The sequence below is a fragment of the Panthera leo genome, chromosome F2 (assembly GCF_018350215.1).
Source record: "Panthera leo isolate Ple1 chromosome F2, P.leo_Ple1_pat1.1, whole genome shotgun sequence".
In the NCBI taxonomy this organism is placed as follows: Eukaryota; Metazoa; Chordata; class Mammalia; order Carnivora; family Felidae; genus Panthera; species Panthera leo.
Window position 1 is genome coordinate 78,191,688 of NC_056695.1, and position 21,845 is coordinate 78,213,532.

The 21,845-nt window shown below is 49.2% G+C and overlaps 1 protein-coding gene across 6 annotated transcripts in view; it reads right to left on the reverse strand.

Annotated features, from left to right (window-relative positions):
• The window catches only part of FAM135B (family with sequence similarity 135 member B), a 280,285-nt gene that overhangs the window by 94,421 nt on the left and 164,019 nt on the right, over positions 1-21,845 (reverse strand). For all 6 annotated transcript variants that reach the window (XM_042923586.1, XM_042923585.1, XM_042923588.1 and 3 more), the window contains exon 4: positions 3,490-3,629. In XM_042923586.1, the coding sequence (XP_042779520.1) occupies positions 3,490-3,629 (140 nt within the window). The remainder of the gene's footprint in view (positions 1-3,489; positions 3,630-21,845) is intronic.

Genomic DNA, 21,845 nt, shown 5'->3' on the forward strand with positions numbered 1-21,845 from the left:
CCCAATTAATTTTAATTGTCACTGATCTGGATACAATGATTAACTGTAGCATTCTTTGCTGCTGTATGGATTACTCCAACACAAATTATTAGCTTGTAGCAATGAATGATTTGGTATAAAAAGGAAGCGATATATATTACAGCCACACAGACTCCCTGTTCAACCTCAGAACAGAGGTTTGTTACAACCTGACCTGAGCTAAACTTGGGTGTTGGGAAAGCCCACAAATGCTGGGGTGGGAGCGAGTGGTGGAATTCAGATGGAAGATGACTGAGACACCTGAACATTGTCCGAACCCAGCCTCCCAACGCAACTTCTGCCCAGAAGGCCTTTGAGGTCAACACAGCAAAGGATGATGGTCGACAAGAGATACAGTAACGTTCGCCCGCCAGAACCTGGGTGAGCGAAGTGTGAACACACAGCCTACTTTGGGGTTCCTGAAAACTCAAAACAACCTCAGGGGTCTCTTCCAAAACTGGGTCCAGGAAGGAAGCTGATGATATACTCAAAATGAGGAAGCCATGCCGTTCAGCAAAGAGATGACTCACAAGGGTGCAGGGAGGGTTTATGGAAAGCCACGGATGATGGCCAGTGTGTCAGGACTGGTCACTGCAGGATGTCCTTGATGCCCTGGACCAAGAGAGGTGGGCCGAGCGAGTGGTTATCAGAACTGGAGGGAAAGCTCCATGGAGCGAGCCCCCTGACCTGAGCTGAGACCTTGGGTAAATGTTTCACAACCAATTCTCAGAAGGAAAACTAAAAACCCCGATGGGCAGCATTGCCGAGTTCTCTGGTATAAATCTTTCCATCACAACTGATTGCTGGCCACCAACGTGACATCACTGAGTGGGTGAACGGGGAGCTGGCAAAGCATGTGTACCTTTGGGTCACTCAAGCTAGCCCCAGCACACGAGCTAGCCCCAGAACAACAGCTAGCCCCAGCACGCCAGTGGACAAGCAGCCCTCTCTGGCCCAGTGGGAGCCTGGGGAATGTACTCTCTGGCCCCACTCCCCTCCCTTCCTCCAATCACTGCCAAGCTGAACCCAAACAGAACCCAAAAGAGGAGGATGCGGCTGAGTGGTGCATGCGGTCAGCCCCGGGGTCCAGAGCAGGTGGGGAGGGCAGAGGGCAGACGCTCCAGTAGTCAAACGGCACGCCCAGCTCGTGGAGGGTGGTTTTGGTCTTTTTGATTTCAATGACAGATAAATTGTTCGTGGGCACTGTGAGGGCATAAGGAAGAAGGGGACCAGGGTCACTGACGGCTAACAGACAACACTAGGGATACTCATTCCTGTTTGGAAGGAAGGAGGCCTCTCCTAAAAGGAGGAATTTCAAGTTCAGTTTGTTCACTACACCAACCAAGTCACCTGCTCGCATCTGCTGGGCAACTCGGACAGAGTCCCACGGCAGACGCTGGTGTTGCAAAGACAGACAGGAGACTCTGGCCCCGGAGAAGCTCACAGATGGGAAGACGGGGGACAAAATCTAAGACAAACACCGCGCCCTTCTGACGAAATCAATGGCTTGCCGTCACCCAAGCATAACCTCCCCCTTCCCTCCCGTCACCCACAGCGCTAAGGCTGCCTTCCCCCACCACCTCTCTAACTTCACCTCCTGCCCCTTCCCTCCACTCACTGCGCAAGGCGTCTCGGCCTTATGGTGTTAACTGGGACACACGCTACCTCGGGGCCTTTGCCCTCGCTGTGCCCTCCTCCAGGGATGCTGTCTTCCCGAGCTCCTGGCATGCCTGGTTCCTGGGCACGTGGACCCCAGCTCAATGTAGGCTTTTCAGGGAGGCCTCTCCTGACTGTCCCTTGTCCTCAGGAAATAACCTCCACCCCGTGTGGAGGCTGTGCAGGAGCTGAGCGCTGGGCAACCGTGAAGAGAAGTCGTCTCCCGGAGTTGGACCTCCTCCACTTTGGGACCAGTGATGGCTTTGCAGGACCCCCAATGGGGTGCCAGGCCCCCCCTTCCTGCCCTTGCAAGTGCATCTCACCACAAGTGGGCTGGGCATGTTGCCACAGGAAGCTCAGGGATAGGAAGTCCGTGACTTATTTATTTGACTACACTGAAATGTACTGATCTGCCAGTAAAATATAAGTCCCGAGACACCAGGAGTATTTTCTTGGTCACTATTTTATCGTTAGCCCCTCATAGGTGCTCATCGGTGGTACTCAGTAAATCTTGCATGGATGGATGGATGGATGGAGGAAGGAAACATGAGCCACAGTTTTTCACCTGTAGCCACACAGTGGAACCTGGTCACTGCGTGGACCATAAGGACTTGGATGGAAAGGAGGGCCTGACAGGAGGAAGAGAGCACCTGGCCAGCAGGAGGCGCTCTGCACACCAAGTGGGGAATGTGAGTGGGGGGACCTGCTGCCAAAGGACCTTCCTAAAAGGGGAATATACTTCCATATCGTTAAAGGCATTCCAGCAGGAAACGAGCAGCTGGAGTGCGGCAATGGAAATCAGAGGCGGGACTGGGGAAGTGCGCGTAATGCCTTAGACTCCGAATATTCCCTCGAAACGTGCTAACCTGAGGAATAGACAGTTTTCTTTTTTTTTTTTTAAGGTTTATTTATTTTTGAGAGAGAGACAGACAGACAGAGAGAGACAGAGCATGAGCAGGGGAGGGACAGAGAGAGAGGGAGACAGAGAATCCAAAACAAGCTCCAGGCTCTGAGCTGTCAGCACAGAGCCTGACGTGGAGCTCCATCTCGTGAGATCACAAGATCATGACCTGAGCCGAAGTCAGATGCTTAACCGACTGAGCTGCCCAGGTGTCCCAGAATAGAGATTTTACAATCAAGCTTCCAACAAACGGACTGAGACCCCCCAAGGTCAGTGGGCTTCACCTCATGCTGTTCCCCCTGCATGGAGTGCCCTTTCTATTTGTCCTAGTCTGAGGGACTCTTAGTTGGTGCATCTCAAAGCCAGCCCCTTGGTGGAAGCATCGATGCCTCCCACAGAGCTCATCTCTCCAGCCTCGGGGCGCCTTCGTTTATTTGTGCCTACAGCCAGCAGAGTGCACGTCACCTGCCAGGGTGCTGGCTTCTATACCTGTTCTCCTACTCGATTACCAAGCCCTCGAGGGCAGAGTTCCTGCCACTTTCTCCAGCTTTGTCCCTCATCCAAGGGCCCTGCCCAGAGCCCTGCACGGAGCAGACAGTCGGTGCCTGCTGACTGACTCCGTGACAGAATGCCTGCCCAAACAGATGAACAAACAGGCAAGGGAAGAAGGAATCAAAGCCTCAGTAAGTCGGTTAATGGAAACTGTGTGGGACATGGATGGAGAAAGTACATGAGTGAAAGAATGAGTACCGGAAAGAACAAATACATGCATGAGTTCTCTAAAGCCATGAATCCCTGTCAGACTTTAGAGCAAATCCATAGCTTCTCCGTCACTTACCATCACCTGGGAATGGCGACAAAAGGCAGGAGGAGGGGACAGCACCTGGTGGCTGGCGGCAGATTCTACCACTTACCCTTTCTCCGTCTAAGAGCAGATGAGCTCGGAAGATCACGGCGTCATTGATGGGCACCTCTTCATTCCTGTATAAGATCTGAAAGATCCGGCTGTGCACGGCGTTCTCGTGGGCGCAGGCGGAGTGCAGGCTGTTGCCGTCTGCAAAACAAATCCCAGTAAGAGCCCGTGAGTTCCGGTGCCGTCCTACACCTGCAGGGTCCTCAGGGGTCAGTCCAGCCCAAAGAAAGTAATGGCCCCCAAACGCATTGCGATGTCCAAAGATTAAAATCACAGAAGGACTCCTGTCGAGTGAACTGGGCTGGCATCTCAGAAGAACCTGACTAATCCCTTACAAACCCTACGATCTCGTCATGCAGTGCTCCGTGGCTGGAAATCAGTGGCTGCTAAATTCCTCACCTACTCACCTCTATGAAGCCTTCCGTAATCCTCCTCTCCTGAAATCAGGGAGGAAGAGAAGAACAGAGAAGATACGGACAGAAACTTCTTCCTCCTCCAAGAACTCCCCAGTGCCCCTAGAATCTCCCTCCTGAAAATGTTGTTCACATCATGTATGATATGGAGAACACTCTGTCTTGAGTTTTAGGTACGTGTGCTAATCCTCATTGTATTAGACATCAAGGTTTCAAAGGAACTTGTTTGACTCTGTGTCTTCCAAAGCATTCCAAAGAAACTCCAATTCCTAAGCACTGTCTGCAAATCAAACTCAAGTTCAGGAAGACTCACCTGTCTGATGATGACAGGAGACTTTACTGCACGCACCGGCCAGAGTTATGGAAAGCAAGTGGGTGAACTTCTCAGAACCACTTAACACATAAACTGCACACCAGGGACAATATCAAAATATTCTCAAATAAGTAACGCTAATATTTACATCAAACAAAGCAATGATTACCTGTTCATAATAATGACAAACCACGTGGCACTTTATAGCTTCCAACAAGCTTTCACGTTTGCTACTCTTCCCTAATCCTCGTAGGAACTTGCTAGAGAAGATTTTACTACGGATGGAGAGACCGTGGCTCAAAGGAAAAGAGGCAGGCATCTTGGTGTCTGCCATGTGACGAGGTATTGCTTGGATTTATCCTCACACCCATCTGTTTAGCAACCAAGGAAAGAAGTCTTGGGTGAATGAATAAAATGCACCTGTCTCCTAGCCAAAGGCAGGTCCTCTATAAATCACTACAGAAAAAAATAAATAGCATGTTTGGAAAGAGAGCCCAGAAGATAAGAAGAAAATCAGTGCAACCAGCAGAGAAAAACAGCTCAACTGCCTTGTGCATTGTCCTCAGATGGCCTGAAGAGTCTTCTGGAAACAGGGACAAAGGGTCACTGCCCGCCCACACCAGGGCACAGTGACACACAAACCAAGACCTGTCTTGTAGCTTCAGAGGAAGGAACAAAAACACGTAAAACCCCAGGTCATTACCAAGACTGCTCAGATGTGCCTGCTCTAATTTGCACTTCGTCATGAAGGAAATAAAATTACTGGGCTAATGCAGCCCTATTTAGACCCGTTGGATTCAAATTGATGCGGCCTTTAAATAGAAGTGATCCTTGTGTGCAAATGCCTGTTTTTATTTGCTACACCAGCCCTTTCTCTATCACTGTCAAGGCCTAGTTGATCTATCAGCCGGCCCGACAGCACAGCAGAGGATGGATGGGGTAAAGACTCTGAAGGTCAGAGCAGCACTGAGGCGTCCAGTACCAGGAGGGACAGCCAGCAAAACAGTTCAATCACCCAGCCTTCTTGGGCAGGTGACATCACCCCTTGTAACAGCAGCTTTCCATGTGAAAAACGGGCATATCCACCCTGACCTGGGATCCATATAGACATAAAGAGCATAAAATAAATCGAGATCCTAAGACCAGGCACATACTGGGTGTGCAATACGCAGTAAGATGACACTTTGTGCTCAGAGAAAGGTCTGGGCGCTTTCTGTCGAAGACAATTCCACTGGTCACATTTCTATGAGAAATTAAACTTCTCTGATTTTTGAGCAGACTGTCAATCTAGACCACAAGACTCAATGGTATCTAGAGGTCACCAAATCCCAAACGACCCCATTAAGCCCAGGATGAGGCATTTCTTATGCCTGATGGGACTTCCTGTGTCATCTTCTCGTTGCTATCAAGTAGGACATCAACAGGTGTCTCCTTGCAAGGGAAGGCTCGCCGATCACGGACACCGTTTGGGATTGTGGGCACCAGTGATACGGTGCTTGCCTCCTCCCCTCAGTAAGGACAACCCACACTTGGACACCTTACCCATCATCTTGGCTCCCTCCTCCTGCACTCTGAAGGAAATGCTACTTTCTTCTCCTCCACAAGGCCTCTTCCTAGAATTTCTAGGACTGGCTCTCCAGCTTATTTTATGCAGCCCCCGTGGGCAGACGGAAGGTTCTTGTTCCAGCTCCCCCTCCTTCTACGCACCCAGAGATCCCAGGCACTGGCCGCCCAGAGATGAAGAAAATGTGTGTTCTCTCCACCCTCAAAGACCCTGGGATACTTTGAGAGGCTGCCCTCTCCTGGCTGGGGAGTAAAGAGCCACATCTCTCTTTAGAATGTTTTTACTTGTCAGGTGAGCAGATTCTACTCAAGTGACCCAGTGAGAAGGCGGAGATTAGGTCTCCCCAAATATCTGTCTGCTGTTGTGCGTGGCAGTGTCGGTACCATGCATAAGGATCTGAAAGGACAGTTAGAACTTCAAGAGGAAACAAGGTAGACGCCTGGGTGGCTCAGAAGATTGAGCGTCCGTCTCTTGATCTCAGCTCTGGTCTTGATCTCAGGGTCGTGAGTTCAAGTCCCATGTCAGGCTCTCTGCACTGAGCGTGGAGTGTGCTTAAAAAAAAAAAAAAAAAAGGAAATAAGGAAGTGGAAATAGGCAGAGGAAAGAAGGTAGGAGGAGGAAGAAAAAGGAACGGAAAGGAAAAGGAGAGGAGAAGAGCAGGGAAAAGAGAATAGCGCAGAGGCAGAGGAACTCCTTAATGGCGCCCACTGTTCAAGGGATGAGTTTCAAACAGCTCAATCTGGAGTTTCAGGCCAGAAGGCCAGAGTAAAAAGACTTTTAGTTTCTCATGGGGCTTTTCCCCCACAAAAATGAGTGATATCAACAATCTGCATTTCGGCAGTGTCTCCGAATGTCTATAGCTCGAATGATGACCTTACCTCTGCTGGGCGCCCCCGCCCGCCCCAGGGCCTCCGTGAGTGCAGATTACAGAGTATAGGTGCTGTTCATCACATGTGTACCCGGTGCCCCAGAATCCAGGCCTGCAGCCCTCTGGTGGCACATTTACTTGTGCAAGGAACCCCACCCCAATTCCAAGAACATGGCCATGGTTCTGCCTGCACAGCAGAGCCGCCCAGAGAACCAAGTGTGTGCTAAATGGTCAAAACTCCGGGAGATTCTCTTCCAACCCTCCAGGCCTGAGGACAGCCAGGGGAGGCTTGGGCTGTTGGCAGATGAAGATGCTGAGAAGCTACCAGCGAATGTCTTCAAACCCAGGCCACATTCACACGTGAGAATCCTCTAACAGGTGGAGTAAGAGCGACTCAAAGTCAAGACCTCAGCTTTCTTATCCCGTTCTAAAGAACGGGACATCCGCAGTAAGGCAGACTTGCTTTCTAAACTTGCCCCACCATTTTCTCACCATTGGCCTTGGGCGGGCCATGAAATCGGAGTGCAAATAAGGCAAGAATCATGCCCTGCCTGATTTCCATAGTGAATCTAAGACTCAGAAGAGATGAGAAATAAAGGGGTATGTTTAACTATAAAATTCCCCAAACCCAGCCAGACTCCCTAGTAAGATAAAGATGATAATGATGATGATCTTTATGCTAGGTGATTTTCTGGCTATTTCCAGGAACAGGAAGGACAGAAGGTTACCTTGAAGCCAAACGTTATTATTTTTTTTTCTACCAGTTTCAAAGAATAGGCAGAAAAGAAAAACACCTTGAAGCAGGTGTTCACTGTTTCTCTAGAGAATGACCAGAGCAAAGTCCCATATCGTCTAAGTGTTTTATGGCTGCTAGGGCCGGGGAACACTCATTGCCAAGTTAGAGAGGTAGGACATGACCTTCTGTGACTCCATCAAAGCTGCTTCTTTTCTTGGAGACTCTATCCCCAAATAAAACAATCCACACAGGGAGAGAAGAATCCCCTGGGAGCAAACAGCCAAGGTGTTGATGACTTTTTCTGAAGTATGGAAGTGGGGAGACCCACCAGATTAGGACAGACTTGCCCCAACCAAAGAGGTGTCAACATCCTGTATGGATAAGGCAAGGAATACTGTTTCCTGGAAATAAAAGTAGCTTGAGGAAAGCGGGAGCCCAGGATGATGGCTCTGGATGTTCACAATGGCTCAAGGGTTCACGAGTAGAAGGCTGGTTTGGTTATATCACGAGCCGGAAAGTTCTGTGCATCCATCCAACCTGGCACAAAGGTTGTGCTTTGAATAGCAATGACTGAACATATAAATGTCACCTGAAAAGTAATAACCTGAAGTCCTGAGGCAGGGCCCCCAAGTCCTATGCAGATGGTTGAACAAGCAAGCTAATGGTTGAGGCCACGAGCTTCTTGGAGTTCTAAAGAACCACCTTCAACAGAACATCCATTTGGCCATGAAAAGCCCTAGTAGCCTGAGAAGGATAAGACCCAGTTCTTTCCAACCTGGCTTTCAAAAAAGGAGCCCATTTTGGGGTGCGTGGGAGGCTCGGTCGGTTAAGTGTCTGACTTCGGCTCAGGTCATGATCTCACAGCTCATGAGTTTGTGCCCCACAATTGGGCTCTGTGTTGTCAGCTTGGAGCCTGGGTCTGCCTCTCTCTCTGCCCCTCCCCTGATTACTCTCTGTCTGTCTCTCTCAAAAAATAAATAAACATTTAAAAAAATTTTCTTAAAAAGGATCCCACTTCATTTTATAAGCCCAGGTCTTCTCAGCCCCCGTGAGATGAGGGAAGCAGGTTAGCATTTTGCTAACAGGGCACTTAGATAAAAAAAGCACTTTGGTGAGATATCTGCAGAGATGTGAACGGACTTGTACCTTCAATTTTTGAAGCACATCATATTGTCATTTGTATATCTATTTGAAAAAACTAAAAACATTTTTTTGTTTTATTTTATTGATTTTTTAATATAATTTATTGTCAGGTTGGCTAACCGCAGCGTATACAGTGTGCTCTTAGTTTGGGGGGTAGATTCCCATGATTCATCGCTTACCTACAACACCATGTTTATTTATTTGAGAGGGAAAGAGACAGCAGGGGAGGGGCAAAGAGAGAAAGAGAGAGAATCCCAAGCAGGCTCCATGCTGTCAGCACAGAGCCCAAAGCAGGGCTCGATTTCATGAACCGTGACATCATGACCTGAGCTGAATCCAGAGTCGGATGCTTAACCGACTGCACCATCCATCTAAACTCCCCTAACAGACATTTTTCTTGCTTTCTACCTAAAATATGATGTCCCTGGAATATTGAAAATAATGTGCTTTAATGAACAAGGATATGAGTTTATGCCTTATCCATAATCCCAGGTGAATATGTTTCTGTGAGGTTTTTTTCTATACTATAAAACATATTCATTTATTCATTAACTCCTTATTAATCACCTGCTACATGTCAGGTCCTGTGCAAGACACTGGAATTTGGAACTGAACGATCAGAGCTCCCCGTGGGGTGTATCTGTCCCGCACAGCTGTCCGTGGATAGGGAACGGGTAATCCCTGAGCTGCTCATCTCCACAGACACCTCCTTGTCTGAATGAGTTTCTCATCTCTCCAGACACATCGCATCATTTGCATCATCTTGTATGGCCCACCTAACCAGTTTGGGTTGAGGTGGCAAGCCCTGGGTTGCGGTCTAGACATCATTACGTATTAACCGCATGACTTGCAAATGTCTCTTCTCTGTACGGTGTACTACATGCAAAACTGATCACCCACTGCAAATCGCTCTACAGAAGCTAGCCTGGGATTGGTCTGAGTTCTAGGTACTTCAGATCCCTTGTCTCACTCGACCTTGGGTATGAGAGTCTTCACTGTATCTTCATGAAGCAGCTCAGGACCACAGAGGTTAAGTTACGTCCTCAGCGTCAAAGGTAGTACATCGGGGATGCCACATCTTGTACTTTTTTGCACCCATTCATCCCTAAGCTTGTTTCCTCACATATGTGTTATGGAACCCAACAGCCACACAGGCGGTATGTTAGACATAATGCCAGTCACTGGTGATAGCACAACAACGACAAGGAATAGTCTTCAGTATTTAGTCCGACGTTTCCCAACTTTGTTCTCTCCTCGCTGGACTCACACTACTCCATCACTTGCGTCTTACAGAATACCAGCCGAGGTCCTGGAATGATGTAACCGTGGGCTATGCATACTGTGGTCACTCGGGTACACATGGACTCAACCCGTGACTCCATCATTAGTGAGTGCAGGGTGAAGGAGGCGACACTCCCAAGTTTCTGAATCCCAGCAGTCCCGGCACTCAGCCTCCTCCACACGAAGACTCAAGTTACACAGAGATACCGCGGCCTCGCAGAAATTCCTGCTTACAGAAACTAATCCAAAGCACGCAGAAAAACCATCATTGAACCCACTGAAAAGGAACATGGCTGCAGGTGCAATTTAGCAGCGAGCCCTCTCCCATCTACACCGAGCGGGCTTAATTACTTAATTATCACCACTGCAACCCACCTGTCAGAGGGGGCGCAGCCAGGCCAGCACTCGATACCTATTCTGTCAGCCCATAACGTGCACTGCTATCTCATCTCAAATGTGAAAGGCCAGCGCGTCGCCTCTAACAGACTCCAGTGACCCGACGGCTCACCCACCCGGCCTCCTTTAGACGGGACCTAACCACCCGGCCAACTCAGGTGTTTCCATTTGCATTTCAATTGCAGAGTGCAGTACATGGCCTCCTGCCTTTGCAAGGAGAAGACACAGATTTGAGTGAAAAGCCACGAATTTGCCCTGGGGTCTCCACTTGTACGCTGTGTTCCTGTGAACAAGGAACTTACCCGGGTCTGAGCCTCAGTTTCCTCCCCTGTGAAATGGGGATGGGAGAGAGCATTCCTGTTCGAGGGTTGCCAGGGTGAAGCAAGACAACCTGTGACAGCACCTGCTATAGGGACTAACCTGTAACAGGTGCTCAGAGAAACAGCCATGCGTGTACTGCCACGTGGACAGGAGTGTGTAGCTGATGTGACTATTAAAAAGTCCTCACAACAGGGGTTCCGGGCTGACTCAGTCAGTTAAGCGTCTGACTCTTGGTTTCAGCTCAGGTCATGATCTCACAGTTCATGAGTTCGAGCCCTGCACTGAGCTTCAATATCTCTCTCTCTCTCTCTCTCTCTCTCTCTCTCTCTCTCTCTCTCACAATAAATAAATAAACTTAAAAAAAATTACTCACAGCAGAATTCTACTGGCTACTAGAAAACTCTCAGGGAAAATGCAAGGGGAAGCCTCAGCTGCCCTCCAGCTCTGGGGAGCTGTCAAGAGCTGTCTTGACCAGGGCAGGGGCACTGCCTGCAAGGACGGAGAAGCACGCAGAATCTCCTTGCTTTCCAGCTGGGAGATGTGGGGTGAGATTTAACTCCCTCCGCCTCAATTCTGAGCAAAAGTGACAATAACAATATGACTCCAGGGGGCAGCGAGATGGCTCCTTATTCCTGGCCACCTTGCTTCTGCCTCGATCCCATGGGGTGTCTCCTCCTGCACCTCCCACCTCTCTGCACTGTAGACTTCCATCAGGGTGTTCGACCCACGTCTTTTCTCTCCTATGAGCTCTTCTCTCCTCCCACGGTCTCCGCAGGGGACCCTAGCCACTTCCAGCACTTTATACACCACTTAGAAGCTAAGAGCTCTCAAATGTGTGACAAGAGTCCCATCTCTCTCCCGCGTGGGTGCGCGCGATCCCTCAGCCCCGAGACATTATTCCTTTGATGTTGGATACGCACCATAAACTCACACATCCAAGACAGAACCTCTGATTTTGTTTCCCAAATGTGTTTCTCCTGCCGTCTCTTACCCATAGTTGTACCATGCCTCCTGGCCATCTCTGATTCCTCTTCCCCCTCACCCCCTGATCAATCATCTGCGAATCCTGCAAATTCACATTCAAAATGTGGTTCTGATTAATTGAATCCTTTCCGTGTCCTTTCAGGATTTTCTCTCAATGTTGAAACATGCTTTTATTGTTTCCACTCTTGCATCTATTCATATGAGATATAAACCGGACGTCATCACCCCTGATGGCACTTAGAATAAAATCTAAATTCTCTACGATGTTATCGCTGGGCCTAAATCATCAGTGTGGACGCTGCAGTAAGGTGAGGGCTTAGCACAGGGCCGGTGTTCTGGGCGGTTGTCCGGGCCGGACAAATATTTATAGAATGTCTGGCTGCCCAAAGCTCCAAGTGACCTAATCCCTGAGAATTTGGCAGCGGTGTTTAATAAACATTTGCGGAAGTGAGCTGGATCTCAGCTCGAGAGGTAGCTCATGAGGCTGGCTCTGTCTCCTGCTACGTCCTCACGATGGGCCAGCACCCACACCGATCTATGCTCCCCGGCAAACAGCAGGCACTAAATGTGCCTAAAGGGGCACACTATGGGGTTTTCTGGGGTGTAAGGCTTTGTCTCCTAATCCCGAAACCTATTGTGCTGGTAAGTCATTAGGAGACAGCAAACGGGAGGCGAAGAGCCCTGTTTATGTGGTTCAGACTTTCCAGGGCCATCTGCTTCAGCCATATGCTTCCCAAGCAAGGAGAACCAAGAAAAGCAGTGATTGCAGCTAATCAAATATTTGTGGGAGCAGCAGCGGCCACGCCCAGGCCCAGTCACAGTCCCCAATATGTTCCGAGGAACACAGAGCCACTCTCCGGCCCACGGTGACCGTGGCCTGACTGGGAAACCACAGGATGTGGGGGACAGTCGTGACTTGCTCCTACAATGGCAGGGAGTGCCCACAGTCAGCGCCCAGCAGGTGAGAACAGGTGGTCACTGTCTTTCCTTCCACAGAAACAGAACGTCCCTCTGGAGGGAGGGCTAGCCCCACTGCCCGGGGCTGCGCCAGGACTCACCAGTCCAGAAAGACCAGCAGCCTCAGCCCTCATCTCGCTCCAAGGGCTACATCCAACCCTTCCCCTCCCCAAGCCAGGAAGTTCTTTTCAATCACAGGACATTCTCACCTGGACCCTGCCCTCCTATGCCTCACCTTTCCCCTATTGGACTCCTCCGTCCTGTTCCTTAGGGCATACACCTGGGCCATACCTATACTTGGGAAAGGGGACAGGATATCCCAAACTGGTTACTGCAGGCACCCGCCAATCAGAATAATGCCAGGCAGAGTGATGAGCAGGGTACTGCAGGCCATGTGCTGTGCCAGGCATAACTCCTTGATTTAAGGATCACAGGGAATATGAGCATCTGGGGGAGGGGCCAGGCCAACTAGCCAATGCGGGGGGGCACTCAGAAAGTTTAGGGCAATGGCTACTATGACAACTGCACACACCAGAGGCACTGGCCGAACGCTGCCCCGGTTCCAATGAACTAGGCATGTTCACGGCACACGCAGGTCAGCCCAGCCTTCCTTGCTGAGACCTGCCCTTGTGGCCAGGGTTCGTGTGCTCAGCTCCAAATCTTTCACCCCACGCCCCTCCCTCTAAACCCCAGGGTGGCCTGGGTGGCCTCAGCTGGTCCTCTGGGACATGGAGGCTCCTGCACACCCTCCTCCCCTCCAACAGCTCCTTCTCCTGCTGCTGTACATCCGTGCCAAATGCCACAGAAGGACCATCCGTCTGCACGTGAACTTGGGAATTATTCCAGGGCCAATGCTCCCCTCTCCAACTCAAACCTCCTCCATCTCTCAATGTCCCCAGGCTCTCCCTTAGAGTCCTGCACAACTGGATTCCGATGGGTCACCCTGACTCAGACCTGGCCCCGGCTGAGCCTGGAAACTGACCTTCAACTCCACCCACAGCAAACGCAGGACAGAAGGGGTTGCTACCCTGACCCAGCTCTGGGATACTCCCTCCTCTGCACTTCTGCACCTGGCCCCTAGCTCCAGCCCACAACTGGGCCAGTCTCAGGTGCAGCTGGAGTTAGAACAGCCACCTGCTTATTTGACACAGACACTTCAGGAACTAGAGCTTGAGGTCCTGGTGCAGGAGCTGATTCCTCCCCATCTCACTGGCCTATTTCTAAGGCTCTCACTGTGAGCAAGCTTTCTCTGACTGCTGCAGCCTAGAGTGAATGTCCTCACCTGGGAACCCCATGCATTTACTCCTCAACACCACTTAGCACACAGAAGATGCTACCCTTCTATCCACTTCCCCCAACACACACACACACACACACACACACACACACACACACACACACACACACACACCACGCACCAGAAATATTCAGAATCCAGGGCCCGAGTAGGACTTAGACTCAAGATAACCCTTGTTCTTAACAAGGGACCACTCTCATTGTGTTTCTTTGAATAAATGTTACAATTTTCTCAGCAGCATCACCTGTTGAATCTTGCAGTTCTGACCCATCAGAGGTGATCAATACAGTACCTTTGGTCAATTATACAGATATGTCAAGAAGCTGCAAGGAACATTCCAGAGCTTCTTTAGGCCACTGGGACATGGCGGGGTGTGGGCACTGAAGGGCTTGGGTGAGGGTCTACGTTTTTCCTTAGTACAAGGCCATGATGCCCTTTTAATCAATTTGCTTTCCATAAAATGGAAGTATGATCTCTAATTACAGAGTTGTCATGAGCATCAAGCCAGGAGATGGAAGAAATGGGTGTCTACGGTTCACGATCAATGAACACTATTGTTCAAGGTTCTGATCGCGTTCTTAATTATTTTTTTCGGTCAGGAGGTATTACCTTCTAGGAACCTCCACCATGCCAAACACAAGTTCTTTCCAATTAGCCCCGTTTGTTTACTGATAATTCTCAGAGGGTCTAGCAGAGCACCTGCACCAAGGGGGCAATCTGTATGCACTCTTTGAATAGACTTTTTCCTCTGACATTTTTCCCCACTAAGCTTTCTGCTTCTCATCCATCAAGATTCTGCTTGTGTTGCCCCTTCATCGGGAGTTCGTCCCTCAGTGCCCCAGCAAGGATAATCACCCCTCCTCTGTCCCCAGACATTTTGCACCTGCTTGCCAAGAACACCTGTTGTGTAGCGATATAGTTCACTGCGTCTGTCACCAGACCAAAGGTGGCTCTAAGCTTGCAGAATACATCATTCACCACTGTGCTCTTGGCTTCTAGCAAGGTGCTTGGCATAAAATCCACACAATTAGTATTTTTTGATGAATCGATAGACTCATCTTCACCTCAGAATCCTGCCTGTGTCTCGGTGACTTTTCAAACGTCACCTCTTTATGGAGATGTTCCCGGTCAGTGTAGCTGCAAACAGCACAGGCTCTGAAATCTGACCTGTATTCAAGTTCAGACTCTCCATTCACCTGTAAGTTAGTTAACCCTTCTGAGCCTAATGTTCTTCATGTGTAAACTAATCGTGAGACCCTCTTCTTCTACAGGGTCATTGTGGTGATAAGACAATGACTGGCATAGTCATTGTTACCAAAAATGCCACATCTCTTCCACTATAAGTGTCCTTATACTTTTGTTGTGCCACGTGGTCGACTTTCCAGTCGTTCATCTTGGCATCACCTTCCACCAACCCGCATACTCCCAGCTTCTCTATCCTCACAAGGTATGTGAAGGCATAGACGATAAGCCAGTCATTTGGGTCTTCCCGGTGACCGAGGTGAGTACTTGAATAAACTAAATGCTCAGCAGGAGTCCAGCAAAAATAAGGGTAGGGTTACCCCAAAAGGAAGGCTGAGTCGTCACTAGGAAAGACAGCTTTTCGTTTTTCATCCCTGAGCCACCGTCCTAAGTCTGAGAATCCACACATCCGACATGGGGGCTGGCAGCACAAAGAAAATCACACACATCTATAAACCCATTTACCAGATAAGAACTGGGAGGCTTTGGGAGATGGAGTATCCAGCCCAAGAGTAGAATAAACAGCAGAAACCAGAATCCAGCCTCCCCTCCCAGGACCCTGCCTCCTGGCCCTCCCTGGCCCTGCCTGGATGCTCGCCGGGGCCCAGAAGGACTCTTCCCAAGGATCTCTCAAAGCCTTTGTGTCTCAGCAAACTCTATAACCAGCTTCTGAAAGTCACAGCAGCACCTGCCTGGGTGTCAGCCAACGCTTAGCCAGTTGACTTCGAAATCAATGCACGCCTAGGCCTACGTCCTCGGAATCAATTATTGCAGCTTTAGATTCAATTACCAGATGGCCCGTTAAGTCATGCTCATTTGTCTTCACAGCTCCACCCTGGCGCAGAGGCAATCCTGCAAAGCTTGCTGTTTAATGCACCACAGCCACCATCCGTCAGTCAGGGTAAGCCGTCGGGGTCAGGGGACGGGGGCGGCTGGACGCCCCGGGGCGGCCAGCCCCACCCAACGCGGGGCTACCATACACACCGCTCCACACTCCTCGGGGCCACCCAACGTCTTGGCTCTGCCGGTCTATACGTCTGGGTGAGTTTCTTGGGACTCAGTCGTGCTGCGGTTCACCTCGGCAGCCATAGCATGTAGCATGGGGCTGGAGGAAAAGTAAACGTTTAATGGCCGTTTCGATTATTTTCTCTTCTTCATGTTACATATTCAGCTTCTCCTCAACTAGCTCCTTCCAAATGGATTCGAAATGCAGTCAACTTTCCCTCGTCAGAAATAAAGGGCATACAAAACTCAGAACTCGAAGCCCCTCCAGCTGCTACCCTGACTCTCTCCTTACCATAGCAATGAACTTCCCCAGAGGATACCTACTGACAGCCCCGATTTCTTCCTTGCCCCACGCACTCTTCAAAACTCCCCCCTCCCCACAAAAAAGCCCCACCTGGTTTCTTTCTGGTCCCTTATCACCACCAAGGGAGCACCCTATGCACTGCTCAGATTTTAAGGACAGTTTTAGCCCACATCATGCTCAATTCTCAGCAGGGGCCCACAATGTCGGCCAATTCCTCCTCCTGGAAAGATGTTCTTCCCTCGGCCTCTGAGAAATAAGGCTCCACTCGTTTTATTCTTGACTCTGGTAGCGTTTCTCTGACTCCCTTTGGGAGTCACCTCTCTGAAAGTCACGGTCCCTCCACACCCCGGTGGTGCTTCCCGCTTCCCTTCCAGTGGTTTATTTTACTCCACAGCACTCATTTCCGTGCAACCAGGATGTAAGCCCTATGCCAGCAATAAATCTACCTGTTTGTGGATTCCGAGTCTGCTACATAAAATGGAATGTAGCACATGGCCACTCAACAGAACTTACGTCCCTAACCCAGACTCGTCCTCTCAGTTCAGGACCTGTCCGTCCACTTGATTACTGAAATCTTCCGCTTGGATTTTCGAAAGTACCGCACATTTGTAACCTGTTGAAAAGTAACTTTTCCATATCACCACTAGGAAAGAAAAGAAAAAGAAAAAAAAAAAAAAGCTAAAAAGCTAGTTTATCTTCCAAGGTTCCTTACTTTGGTAAGTGGTTCTATGATCCGGCTTCGCATGGAAGCCAGGAAAAGGAGAGCCACCTTCAACGTAACCTCCGTCACCTCCCAGATGTAAGCCCCCGGCCGACGCTCCGGCTTTGCTCTGTCTCAGCCACCGACGGACTTGCCCACTTGCTACCCCTGCCCTCACCTGGACCACGAGGGGGTTCGTTCAGTGCCACCTGCCCCTCATGCACAATGACCCCCCACCATATCTCCAGAGAAGAATGTTTCCAACGTGCAAATAGGACAAAGCTGTTCCCCTGATCAGAACGCTTCCAAAGCTTTCCACACCTCTTAGGATGAAGGAAAATATTCCAATGGAGTCCTCGGAGCCCATTTGACCTTCCCACCCGTCCATCCTCTCCTCACCCTTGGCTCCCGTGCCCCACTTCTCTGCAGCCACACTGGCCGGCCATTGCCTCCTCGTCAGCATATCACCTGCACCCATTCTGTTCCCTCCACCCACTTGGCACCTCCCTTCTCTGAGGACCCAGCTGACCCCTGCTCACTCGCCAGCCCTCAGTTCAGGCGTCTCTTTTCCCAGAGGTGTTCTCTGATCTCCCTCGTAGGGTCAAATGTGTGATTACGGGCTCTCATTACACACTGTACCTCTCTGAGCATCGTGACATTAGCTAGAGTGCAAATGACCACCTCCTGTACTAGACTAAGTGCTCCGTGCACACTAGGTTCTTTCTGCTCAAACAGACCTAAAACCTGGAGAGCAGGTTCGGTAGCTGCTTGGTAGATATTTGTTGAAGGTGGAATTAAAATATACGTACTATTAGTTTTGTAAAAAGTATAAAGCTATTAACTCAGTGACCTTTTTAATTTAATAAAGCCATTTCCTTATCATCTGACCATTACAAAAAAAGATCATAAAAATAGAAGTCAAGTTATCTGCCTGAGGAAATAAAATTAACGACCAAGCCACAGCAATAACTCCGAAACACCCAACTCCTTGACTCTGCTCATTTATAAACTCTGAGATTCCGTTTCCTCCTTTGAAAATAGGAACAGAACTACTCCAAAGATTGTTCTGAGGATTTATAAAATAATATTTACAAAATGCCAAGCACAGTGCCTGGTATATTCAGTTGCACCATCAACAGAGATTTATTAAGTGTCACTGGTGCCCGTCCATAAAAATATGGGTCGGCCAGCAACACATTTCAGCAAGCCGAGATGAAGTACATTTACTTCAAGGAAGATAAACAAGAACATTCATTGTCAGGAGTCATGACTTTTATTGTGCTTTAAACTTTAACAATATCGACCTGAACTGCTCTAAAGCAAAGCAATCAATACTGGAGAATGTGTGCCCAGGTGAAGCTCTGAAACAGAGGGAGGTGAGAGGGAAAGGGTTCTTTCAATGAGGTCTTGGAATGATGGGAAAGTATTGTTGTTCATGCTCGCCCCTCCATCTGCCATCCATCCACCGACCCATCCCTCCATCCGCCATCCATCCATGACTCATCCCTCCATCCACCATCCATCCATGACTCAGCATGAAGCCCCAAGTAAGGAGGACATAACCCTGGCACTTGAGCCATGGCAGCAAGGAAGGGAGAGGGTCTGTCTTCCTGGGACTTACCTGAAAGGGAAAAACCAAAAAAATTCAAGCAATCCTTCAGTTATAATGTCCTAATGCTGCAAAAATACAGACTAAGGGAAACATGACACACTTAATTTGGAGTGGGAGAGCTCATGGTCTAAAGGTGAACACAACCATTTTTAACAGCAACACAGGATTCTTTCAAGAAAACTCTTCATATAATTGACATTATGGATCTTTGATCATAACAATCAATTATCACACGTAAAACAAATTCCCTCACTTTTATCATGAATTGTTTAAAATGATTTATTTTTTTAAAGTCTCATTTATTTAAGTAATCTCTATGCCTTGTGTGGGGCTCAAAGTCATGACCTTGAGATCAAGAGTTGCATGTTTTTCCAAATGAGCCAGCCAGGTGCCCCTGTTTAAAATGATTCATAGGCACCTGGGTGGCTCAGTCTGTTAGGCATCCAACTTCGGCCCAGGTCATAATCTCACAGTTCATGAGTTCAAGCCCCGCATCAGGCTCTGTGCGGAAAGCTTGGAGCCTGGAGCCTGCTTTGGATTCTGTGTCTCCCTCTCTCTCTCTGCCTCTCCCTTGCTCGCTCTCTGTCTCTGTCTCTCAAAAATCAATAAATGTTAAAAAAAATTAAAAGAAATTTAAATGATTAAAATCTACGTCATGGGTTTTCTTTCTTTTTTTCTTAGATTTGGAAATTTTTTTGTGTCTTTTTTATTTAAATTCCAGTTAGTTAAAATGCAAAAACAACCATTCTTATGGGTTATTAAAATTGAAGTTTGACAGAGGCCACAACCAACCCTGTGTACAAATGTGAGAGGCCAGACCCAAAAGCAGAGCCCAGGAGGCAGCGGTTGGGAACCACGGCTCCAGACCCTCCTCCCTTAGGTCAGGGAGAGGGAAGAAAGGATTTGGGAGAGAGCGTGTATGCAGATATTTGGAGAGAGCCGTGGCTGTGAAGTCCGCCTCTATTTTTACCTCCTCCAATGGAGGAGAGAAAAGAGGTATAATCTCCCTTCCTCCAAGCATGGAGGGCCTACTCAAGGAGCCTGATACAGATCCCCACAGTCTGGGGACCAGAGGGCCAGTTCACGTGTCATGCCTCAGAAGGTGAAGGTCAGCAGGATAGAGGCTGATGTATTAGGATAAGCTTAGACATCTGGAATTTGTTGAGAGAAAGGAGGCATTATTTATGCACCAGAGCTGGGGCACATGGACTGGAGAGCTGGCCCGGTGCTGTTTCAAGGCTTACCCAAGGGGACCACCTGGCAGGACAAGAAGACCCCAGCAGGAAATGTCTGTGGCTAAAACAAGCCCAGGGAGAGGACATGTGGGGAAGGCGGAGTCAGCAGGTGGGACTGGAAGGGGCTTGCTGGGGCCCTGGGGGCATACCACGGTAGCCAAGTGGAGCCATGGCCCAAAGGCAAAGCGATAAGGAGACCAAACAGACCCAGGGACAGATCCTGACCCACCCTCTACCTCCCTGCGCCTCAGCTTCTCCTCCTGTAAATGCGAGTGTTAGTTACAAGCTCAGACTGTTGGGAAGAAGAAATCATAACCGTGTGAACAGGCAAAAAAGCAGACTCTGATACTTTAGACTTCAAAGGTTGAACGTTCTTCATGACAAAAATTACCTGCAAAGTTAAAGGGCAAGCCACCAGTCAGGAGAAGAGGTTTTCCACCTGATAGATCAAAGACTGGCCCGGGGGAAGACGGGTTTGGCAGGGGGCAGGAAGCTAAACTGTATCACAAAGGAGCAAATTACCCAGAGAAAAAAAACCCAAAAGTTGTACAGGGGAAATTCACGAAAGGGGAAATAAGAATAGCTAATGCACACATAAAACCGTGGGTCCTCCTCAGGAAAATGCAAACTAACACAAGCCACTAGATTTTACCCCTCTAGATTTGTGTGGAGAACTAGCCTTTGCACAAGCTGCTGATGGCAGTTTAAACGGGCCCTGTGAAAGGCATGTTGGGCAGTCACTGTTTTAAAAAATTAAATCTGCGCACCCGATGACGGATTTAGCAGTGCAGCTTCTTGTTACCGCCCCTGAGAAGCTCCCCACACAGCATGCGCAGAAATGCTCACTACTCATCACCATTTGCAAAAGTCCCCCAACCGTGTTTAACAACCGCCCTTCCAAACAGACCGGGTTTGTCCCATTTGCAGATTTCTTGTTGCAACCAGTCCCACCCATGGCCCATTTCAAACTGCCAAGGAGAAGTCTCTAAATCCGGGGAGAGATGAGCAAAGCCAGCTCTCATGAGCCAGTGTAAGCTGACTGTGGCTGCTATGGCCCCCAATACTATACGTGAAGAGATTTTGAAAAAGCAAGAAAACCCAACATCGCCATATTACCTCGTGGCGCGCAGAACGTGGAAAGAAATGCAAAGAATATATACCAACAAGTTAATAATGGATTGTCTGGGAAGGGGTGGGGTCGTGCCTTTAGATAGTAGTCAAAGGTATCTTTAGCCTTTTATGATGTGCTAAAGGAGACTTCAGTCCCAGATCACTTATGCAACAAAATTAATACTGCGAACATTGAAGTAACGTAGTTGTATTCTTTGTGCAGCAAATTAATGGAATTGCCAGTGGATGCTGATTCCTCTGCTAAGCTCCCTCCTACCATTGCTGTGCATGCCGGGGTGGGGGGACAAATCAAGTCTGTTCATGCAAGCATGAAATAAATTGTTACTGAGTGCCTACTTGGTGAGCAAGATGTACATCGAATTCCCCCACCTGGGGGAGCTTATTAATCGTCTAATGGAGAAAGAGACGTTACCTTAAAGAGTAATTTCCACTATCCAAGGCTGCAAACCTTGTTGAGAAAGGGAGAAAAGAGGCACGTAGTAGGTGTTACACTGGCGGGATCTGGGATGCCGGGAGGTAAGTCTGCAGGTGGGTACAACGTCCGAAGGATCTGGGGGAAGGAAGGTTGGGGAGGCGGAGGGAAGCGCAGAGGGAAAAGAAGCCAGGACACCAAGGGGAAAGATCATGTCCAAGCACGTGGGGAAGAGAGAGTCGAGGTGGGGAAGAGAGAGCCAGGGATGTTGGGGGTGGAAGAAGCCACTAGGGCTGGAACTTGGCGGACAAACAGGCGGTGGCAAGGGCTGATACCAGGCAGGCGGGAGGGTCGGCACCCAGGAAGCCTCGAGGCCGGGGCCAGGTTGGTAATCAAAGTACTTTTGTGACAGAAGCAAACAAAAACCTAAAATTCCTCCACAG